Here is a 9,689-nt window from a genome sequence, read left to right on the forward strand (position 1 = left end):
ATGTGATAGTGAAGTAAAAAAAAAAGAAGAGAATATTACATCATAGAGGCTATTAAACATGCATGGTGCGTAAAGGTGTTACAATATAAATCCAATTCATGAGGTTTGTTATTTTTAGTGTCCAACACCAGGACTAGGACCAGAATCTTCAGCTCGTCCAAACATTTTGTAGCCCTTAGCTCGATGATGCCCAACCCCTGGGCTTGGCCCGGACTGTTTCACTGTGTCTAACCAGGACATATCTTGTACCGAAGACTCGACTGGTTTAAACGAGGACATTACGCTTCCATTGAACACAGATGAATCTGTTAATTGGGTCGAGGATCTCGAACTATCCTTGACCGGTCGTCCTTCAATGGTTAGTAACACAGATCCCACCACTATCAAAACAACAAGAAACGCTACGTAGAACTTGGTGCGGTTCTTAGCCATCACCATGATGAAATGATTTGTATATATTACGTAAAACGAATTTATTAACTAATGTTGGTATGTATTTAATATGGTGATGATCATGATAAAGTCTGGTATAGGGTTTAAGAGTATTTATAGTGTATAAGTAAGATTAGTATACGTGGAAAACAATGGTAGACGTATACTATTTTTTGTTCTTTATTTTTAGGAACTGTTGATATGCCGCCAGCCCGCCACCTCCAATTAGTTTTCAACAGCGAGATATCATATTCACGTAAACTAAAGTATAGAGTTTGGCCCACGTAAACTAAAAGTATTGAGTTCGGCTCCAAGAGAGAATTGAAAAATTGACGTTATACATTTACATTGATCGTTACATAATCTAAAGTATATATCGATTTTTAACGAATTTGTGGAAAAAAGTGGACTGACGTCACCCAACCATTAAAATTCAACCAAAAATTCGTGCACAAAACATAAAATTTGTTTATTGATAGCACTAAATTTACAAGTACACTCTAAAAAAATAATGTGATTAGCAATAATCTGCAAATTCACATAATTGTTTCGCCATAATGCAATTTCGGGATCAAAGGCTTTGACTATTGTTGAAGCTATCGAATAGTTTATACTGGTCATTATGATATCACATTCATTGTATCATTGTCGCGTGACTTGGGAGCATTGAGAATTTGAGACTTTGCGATCGGAAACCTCACAGTTGTAAACTACTTTAACTAAAGTTTTGTACGTAATTTTTTGGAAATAATGAGTTTTTCTAACAAAAGGAAATAAATGGATCGTTTCTTGACTTTAAACAGTGAACAGTCCAATAGCTTTACATGAGATTTGTACATGAACCTACCTTACTTGAGGTTCACCAAATTTTCAGGTAAGCTTCCATTATTTTTAAGTCAAAGAATCTCTTCCATAAATCATAATCACAAATCATGTTTCCTCAGATTAACAAAAAGTGTTGTTTTAATATTTTACATATGTTTTTGTAGAATTAGAAAAAGGTGAAACCTGAACAATATAACTACCATATGAAATATTATAAACGACCATTGGACAGAATCAAATGCTTTGAAAATATCAATCTTAATAGCACAGCGACCAGAGAGGGACTTCTTATGATAATTCTTGATCAGCTCAGTAGCCAGAAGCACATTCTCAATCAACAACAGACTGATTATTAAGACTGATTCGTAGAAACAAACTTAGGCAACACCCTCTTAAGTCGGTTAGCAATGATCTTTGAAATAACTTTATATATCACATTACAACATGAGATGGGGAGATAATCTTTCATTTCCATAGCAGATACCTTCTTGGGAATTAAGGCTAGTATTGTAGAATTTGTACCTTTTGGCAGGAAACCTTTAGCAAAAAATGATTGCATAGCTAGGACGAACTCAGCTCCCAAGAGATCCCATGTTTTTTTGTTTTTTTTTATAAAACTCCGATGTGAACCCATCTAACCCCGACGACTTGTCATTTGGCATTGAAAAGAGAACATTCCAGCAGAAACCTGACATTAATGTTGGGATTGAGACTTCTTACTCTGATCTCTAGAAGGATCCCTAGCAGAATGAGTAGGAAAAGATAAGCCTTGTTTATTCACTGATTTGGTTCCTCGATGTAAATAAGTCCGCATAGGCACATCAGATTGCTGACCGCATTTTACCGCAGCTCCTGGTTGGCGTATTGTGACATTGGAGTCACAAGTCACAATAGCTACCACCCCTGCAATCTCTAGCGAGTCAGAAGAGGTCTCTCAGTCTCACTTTGCGGGCATCTTGACGGAATGCTGAGAGATTTATACATCCACAAAGATACAATTTACTTTAGAGGTTCGGTCACAATTCCTTGAAGGGCTAAATTGTGCCATGGGTGATGTCTTCCCTAATTGTTTGTTTTTTTTTTTTTTTCTCAATACCGAAGTTCATGTTAATCGATTCACCATGGATTGTTATGATAGTGGAGAGGTGAGAGCCATTTGTTTTGTTTTCTCTGCTCTGTCATTTATGTCTATGTCTGATCATTTCTAGATGTTCATATGCTGCACAATTGGTTACTGTGAATCTGATGAATCTTTCTTGTATTGATGCAGGTTGGAGATGATTACCGGCTAGATGTTCTTGCCCTTAAAGATAGATTAGAATTGAAAAGATAAATATGTAGATTCAGTGATTCACACAAACATGATATAATAAGAAATTTTATATAGCAACAACAACTATGGCATATAGATTATTATAGCTCATGGCCACCCACAAAAAAAAAAAAAAAGCTGTTTTGGTCGTGAAATAAAACAAATACATAGAGAAGGAAGAGAGAGAGAAAATAACTCAAATAAGGAGCATATTGGTGTAAAATATTTATATCCAAGTCAACCCATCATTCGTTGACCGGTCGGAGGAGCCATCATCTCTTGTTGCTGACCCATTCGCTGCTTTTGCACATTGCCAATCCATCCTATATACACCAATATATATGATATACAATTTTAAGTCAAATAAATCGTTTAATAAAATACTTTATACAGTAAGTTGAGATTATTTTTAGAGAGATCTAAGAGCTGGATGATTTTACCAATGGAAGGGTCAAGGCCACGATTGTTGAGTTCACGATATTCTTGGCAAAGAACACAATATTCGCAAAAGCAATGAGTGATCCAATATGGAGCTGGAGCATCTGGTAACCCGTACTTGCTTCGCAGCTTGGTCCGGAATGTGCATGTATACACACACGGTATCGCAAACAAACAACGTATCAATCCATACAACATTCCAGCCGTCCCACAACCTACACATCACACACATATATACGTAAACCTACAAAACTTTATCTTGGTTTTACAATTCAAAATTAGCATAAATCACGATTTCGAACGATCTTGTGATTAATAAATTTTTGTTTTTTTTTATTATCCCGCAATTTTTGTCCAATTTGACAATCATAATCTGATGGATTTTTCTTACACCAATCATAATATATGTTTACGCATGCGCCTACAATATTTATATTTATATACGTGATATATTTATATGTATACAAGACAAGACAGTATCAAAGTAGAACGTTATGTGCAATTTTTTTGCTAAACATGGATATATTTGCTAACGAATTGAATATATTTTATTTTTGAATTATATTCGTCTTCGATCCAATGCACATACTAAAAAAAATCGAATGCATGTATACTTACTAGTCGCTCCTTCATCGATAACCTTTGCGATCTGTCCGAACGTGATGAATGGAAAGCAACATGTGATGAGAACTGATTCAAAACACACAAAAAAGACATAAGAATCATATTGTAATGTAAACGATGGACCTTCAACATAGAATTATTCAAAAAAAAAAAAATGATCCCTAACCATTTTCGCTGTCGTTCATGCAATCAAATAGGCCTGAAGTCCAGTTCGATGGTTGAGTATGGACCGGTCCGGCCATTGATACTCCATATGGTTGGTTAACTGTTGCGCCTTGATTGATATACGTAGGTTGACCTGGTCTCATCGGTACTTGGTTTGATTGGTTAACCATTCCACCATTATATATTGGGATATCTCTGCTCAGCTTGCACAACCCGTTTCTTGTCAACCGGTGGTTCATGTTGTGCATGAAAGACCGGACTAAAGTTATTGTTCGTCCTTGGACTCTGAGTTTGATCTGGTACTCGACCCATTTCGTAAAACAAAGAGAAGTGATTAGGGTTTGAAAATAAAGGGTTTACTACACTTTTGTTTGGTTTTGTGAAAAAGGATTAGAATGAAGGTTTGGTTTTATATTAAGGTTGATTCCTGTGCAACTTGAACAAGTTTGAAATTTTCGTAACATCTATCTTGCACTTTTTATTTCTAATACAACATGGAAATATAATGTTGCATATACATAAATTTGCTGTAATTAATATTTTGATTGGTTTATTCTTATTAATAAAACTAGCTCTACTGTCATGGTTCTTTTATCTTTGGAACATGGACCTATGAGTGTACATCGTTATCTATCTATTGAAGTTTATAAATCATTCTTGAGATTTAACCACCATTTCAATTAAAGTCATATCTGACTTCAAACCTACACAACTATATACGAGTAATGATGCAGCACGAACACTCTTCTTGATGGGCTTTCTCATGGGTTTTCTTGCCCATCAAGCTTAGGATATTTGAGTCGGTTTTTACGTCATGTCTTATTGCATTATCGGTTTATTTGGTCGTTTCTCTACTAGGGTTAGGGTTCTTATTTTTAATTACATACATCCCTATAAATAGAGGTTGTAGCAGCATTGTAAATCATTCAGTATTGCATTAATAAAAAACCAGAAAAAAGAGGTACTCTTAACTACCCAAAGAGCTTTGTCTTGAAGCCCTGCAATGAGGATTAGCAAATTCCATCGACATCGGATCACACAAATCCGCTCTCGATCCTATCTCTTGTTACCATCTCTCTTGGTATGTTCCACCGTGCACAAAACAGAGCATCATCACCCACCTTCTTTCTTGCTCTGTTTCGTTAACCACAAAACAGAGCATCGCCTCCCTATCTTTGTACTTCTGCTCCGCATCAGTTTAGTATCAGAGTCTTCTCTTTCCTGGCGTTGAATTGATTTCCACTATGCCTCCTAAACCCGAAACAGTGGGAGATAAGGGACACGACACCACCATCAATTGGGTCGAATTTCGTGATATGCTTCTCGCTTCTCAAGCTGCGTTACAGAAATCGTTTACCGATTTAAACCAAACCCTACTTCGACATCTTGGTGACGGTGCCATGTGACCTGCGATTGCACCAGAGCAGCCTGCACGCAACGACGACCAACTTCAGGTTCACGTTGAGGGAGCTCGTCAACAGGAGCCATACATGCCTTTGGTCGATCACAATCATCAACGTGAGTTAGCTAACTACCATCAACAAGAACAACGACAACATGATACACGATGGGAAAACAGGTTTCGTGTTGACCTTCCGGAGTTTCACGGTGGCATCCGAGGTGATCAATTGCTGGATTGGTTACTTGCCGTGGAAGAAATAATTGATTTTAAAGGCGTTCCTGATGATCGTCAAGTCGCGTTAGTCGCAACCAAGTTTCGAGGACATGCTGCTTCTTGGTGGCAACAAACAAAGGCGACGCGTGCTCACAGCGGTAAAGCACCAATTCGTTATTGGGAAAAATTGAAGAAGGCACTGAAGGCGACCTTCCTTCCTCATAACTATGATCGACTACAATACACCAAATTTCAGAATTTGAAGCAAGGTCCTCGTTCAGTGGATGATTATGCCAAAGACTTCTACTTGATGCTTACAAGGATCAAAACTTACGACACTCCGGTTCAGCTAGGCTCACGGTTTATTGGCGGTCTACGTGCACAACTTCAGAACGCCTTGATACCGTTTTATCCTACTACAGTTGCTGAAGCTCATCGTCGAGCTGCGTCATTTGAGCAACAACAAAATCTGTTTCTTGGAACCCCTCTACTTCCCGTATGCGTACATCTGACCAACAAGTCTCGCCGCTACAGCGTGAGGATCAGTCAAAGTCAGAACCGCGCGCCACTGTGAAGGAGGAAGAACAAGGCCTTCGCCGTTCTGTTCGTAATGCTCTTCGTTGTTTTGCTTGCGGTGAACCTGGACACCGTCAAATGGCGTGCCCAAATCAGACACGTTGGGGTCTTCTTGCTGATGAGAAAGACTTGGGTTGTGAGTCTAATGGTTCCGAGAATGAGGATGATGTTCGCGAGGAGCTCATTCATCATACAATGGGTGATGTGGGAAATTCCCTTGTGCTTCATCATGTTTGTCTTACGCCGCAACAACGAGAAGAACACTGGCTGCGCACCAATATTTTTTGTTCTACTTGTACCATCCTTGGGAAGATTTGCACTTTTATCATTGATTCAGGGAGCTGTCGTAATGTCATTGCCGAGTCGGCCGTTAAAAAGCCTTGCTTAGCCGTTGAAGCTCACCCCTCACTGTATTCACTTCAGTGGTTTCAAGATGGCATTGCAACCCGTGTATCTCAGCGTTCGTTGGTGCCATTTTCAATTGGTCCGCTTTATAAGGATCGCTTTTATTTTGACGTGGCTCCCATTGATATTAGCCATCTCATTTTGGGGCGAACTTGGGAGTATGATCGAAAATTTATTCAAGATGGTGTGAAAAATACGTATCAATTTTATTGGGAGGCGCATAATATTGTGTTGTTACCATCTCAAGAGCATTCTTTGCTCAAACCGTCTCGTGAAGAGCAACCACGACCTTCTCCAGCTCTGCATGCACGTCCAACAAATCACATGTTGTGTTGTCAAGCTGCATTTGAGCACGAACTCCGGACTGAAGGGTTTGCGTTTGCATTACTCCCAAGCAAGCTTCCGCTGTCTCCTTCAACATTCAAGGTGCATCCGAAATCAATGATGTGTTACCTGAGTTTGTGGATGTCTTTCCCGTTGATTTGTCATTAGAATTACCACCGTTACGTGATATACAACATCAGATTGATCTCGTTCCTGGAGCTACTCTTCCCAATCAGCCACATTATCGGATGAGTCCAAAAGAACATGAAGAATTACGTCGGCACGTTGAGGACCTACTTCGTAAGGGACACATACGCGAGAGTCTTAGTCCTTGTGCTGTTCCTGCTTTACTTATTCCCAAAAAGATGGTTCGTGGCGTATGTGCGTTGATATTCATGTTATTAACTAGATTACGGTTTGGTATCGTTTTCCAATTCCACGCTTAGATGATCTCCTTGATCATATCGGTAAAGCTACAGTTTTCTCCAAGATCGATCTTAAGAGTGGCTATCACCAAATTTGTATTCGTCCAGGCGATGAATAGAAGACCGCTTTTAAAACTCGGGAAGGTCTTTTTGAGTGGATTGTCATGCCATTTGGCTTGTCAAATGCTCCAAGTACATTTATGCGAATCATGAACCAGGCCTTGCGTCCTTTCATTGGCAAATTTGTGGTGGCTTATTTCGATGATATCCTTATTTTTAGTTCTTCCCTAACGTTTCATGTGTCTCACTTACGTGATGTGTTACGTGTGTTACGAAGGGAGAAGTTGTATGCACCAAAACATAAGTGTGAATTTTGTACTCCGGAGGTCAAGTTTTTGGGCTACGTTGTTTCTGATAAAGGATTATCGGTGGATAGTGAAAAGGTAGAAGCGATACGTTCTAGGCAACAACCATGTTCGATTACGGAGGTCCGCAGCTTTCACGGCTTTGCTTCTTTTTATCGCCGTTTTGTGCAAAGTTTTAGCTCTATTGTGGCCCCTATCACTAATTGCATGAAAAATGGCCGGTTTGAATGGACATTGGAGGCGGCATCAGATTTTGAACTCATCAAGCTTAAACTCACTACAGCTCCGATATTAGTTCTTCCTGACTTTTCCCTTACTTTTGAGCTTCATTGCGACGCATCTAAGCTTGGGATTGGTGCCGTTTTGAGTCAAAATGGTCGACCTATAGCATATTTCAGCGAGAAGTTGTCGGGTTCGCATATATGGTACAATACCTATGATATTGAATTCTAAGCTACTGTGCAAGCTATTAAGCATTGGCGGCACTACTTGGTGTATCGCGATTTTGTTCTCTTCACGGACCACGATGCTCTTCGTCACCTTGATAGTCAAGTAAAGGTGTCTTCCAGACATTCTTCATGGATATCATTTCTCCAGCAGTTCACCTTCTCTATTCGACACCAGTCTGGTAAGACAAACCGTGTCGCGGATGCTCTCAGTCGTCGCTACACTTTGCTTGCAACGGTCCATACCATGGTTCCCGGGTTTGCAACATTTGCGGAACTTTACAAGTCTGATCCTTTCTTTGCGGGGGTCTATGTGGATGCTTAACAGGGTCTCCTGGATGACTATACGATCCAAGACGGTTTTCATTTTAAAGACCTTTGTCTTTGTGTACCTGAATGTAGTTTGCGAGCTAAGATTATTTGTGAACTGCACAATGAAGGACATGTTGGCCGCGATCGTACACTTCAGCTGATTTCCGTCTCTTACTTTTGGCCGTCTCTTCGACGTGATGTAGCTCGTTTTGTTGAACGTTGTCGCACTTGCCAGCAGGCTAAAGGAAAAGCTTCTAATGTCGGTTTGTATCTTCCCTTGCCAATACCAACACAGCCATGGAGCGACCTTAGTATGGATTTCGTGTTGGGGCTTCCACGGACACATCGGGGCTTTGATTCTATCTTTGTGGTGGTGGATCGTTTTTCTAAGATGGCCCATTTTATTCCATGTAAGAAGACGACCGATGCGATCAATGTGGCTACTTTATTCTTTCGGGAAGTTTATCGTCTCCATGTTTTGCCTCACTCGATTGTCTCTGATCGTGACACACGTTTTTAAGTCATTTTTGGCGATCTTTATGGAAGCTTCTCCGGACGAACTTGGACATGAGCACTGCGTATCATCTGCAGACCGACGGCCAAACCGAGGTCACTAACCGTACTCTTGGTAATCTCTTGCGTTGTTTTGTTGGTGATAACATTAAGAGTTGGGATGCAAAGCTTTGTCAAGACGAGTTTGCTCATAATCATGCCTTTAACCGAAGCCTTGGGTTCAGTCCTTTTCGTGTTGTCTATGGCATGGTTCCCCGTTGTCCTCTTGATTTAACATCCTTACCGGATAAAACACGTTTGCATGGGCAAGCCATTGACTTTGTGGAAGACCTCCATGAGGTACATAAGCAAGCAATCGACAATTTGATGGCGTCCTCCTCTAAGTATAAAGCAGCCGCTGATCTTAAGCGACGTGCTGTTGAGTTTGTTCCCCGCGATCGTGTGTGGGTTTATTTGACAAAGGATCGTCTTCCTCTTCGTGAGTATAACAAGTTAAAATCATGGAAAATTGGTCCTGTTGAACTTCTGGAACGCATCAATGCCAACGCCTATTGCGTCTGTCTTCCTCCGGACATGAACACGTCCAATGTGTTCAACGTGAAGCATCTTAACCCTTTCCGTGGTGAAAATGAGACCTTAGATTCGAGGCCGAATCTTTCTGCACCCGGAGGAACCTGATGCAGCACGAACACTCTTCTTGATGGGATTTCTCATGGGTTTTCTTGCCCATCAAGCTTAGGATATTTGAGTCGGTTTTTACGTTATGTCTTATTGCATTGTCGGTTTATTTGGTCGTTTCTCTACTAGAGTTAGGATTCTTATTCTTAATTACCTACATCTCTATAAATAGAGGTTGTAGCAGCATTGTAAATCATTCAGCATTGCATTAATAAAAAACCAGAAAAAAGAGGT

At 40.0% G+C, this 9,689-nt stretch overlaps 2 protein-coding genes and 1 pseudogene across 2 annotated transcripts; 1 reads left to right on the forward strand and 2 right to left on the reverse strand.

Annotated features, from left to right (window-relative positions):
* LOC104777900 lies at positions 1-494 on the reverse strand. The gene has a single exon (XM_010502227.1). The coding sequence runs from the start codon at positions 436-438 to the stop codon at positions 115-117; it is 324 nt and encodes a 107-aa protein (XP_010500529.1). The 5' UTR covers positions 439-494; the 3' UTR covers positions 1-114.
* LOC104777901 lies at positions 2,807-4,108 on the reverse strand (annotated as a pseudogene).
* On the forward strand, positions 5,287-5,985 carry LOC104779251. The gene has a single exon (XM_010503617.1). The coding sequence runs from the start codon at positions 5,287-5,289 to the stop codon at positions 5,983-5,985; it is 699 nt and encodes a 232-aa protein (XP_010501919.1).

The sequence above is a fragment of the Camelina sativa genome, chromosome 3 (genome assembly GCF_000633955.1).
Source record: "Camelina sativa cultivar DH55 chromosome 3, Cs, whole genome shotgun sequence".
Taxonomy (NCBI): Eukaryota; Viridiplantae; Streptophyta; class Magnoliopsida; order Brassicales; family Brassicaceae; genus Camelina; species Camelina sativa.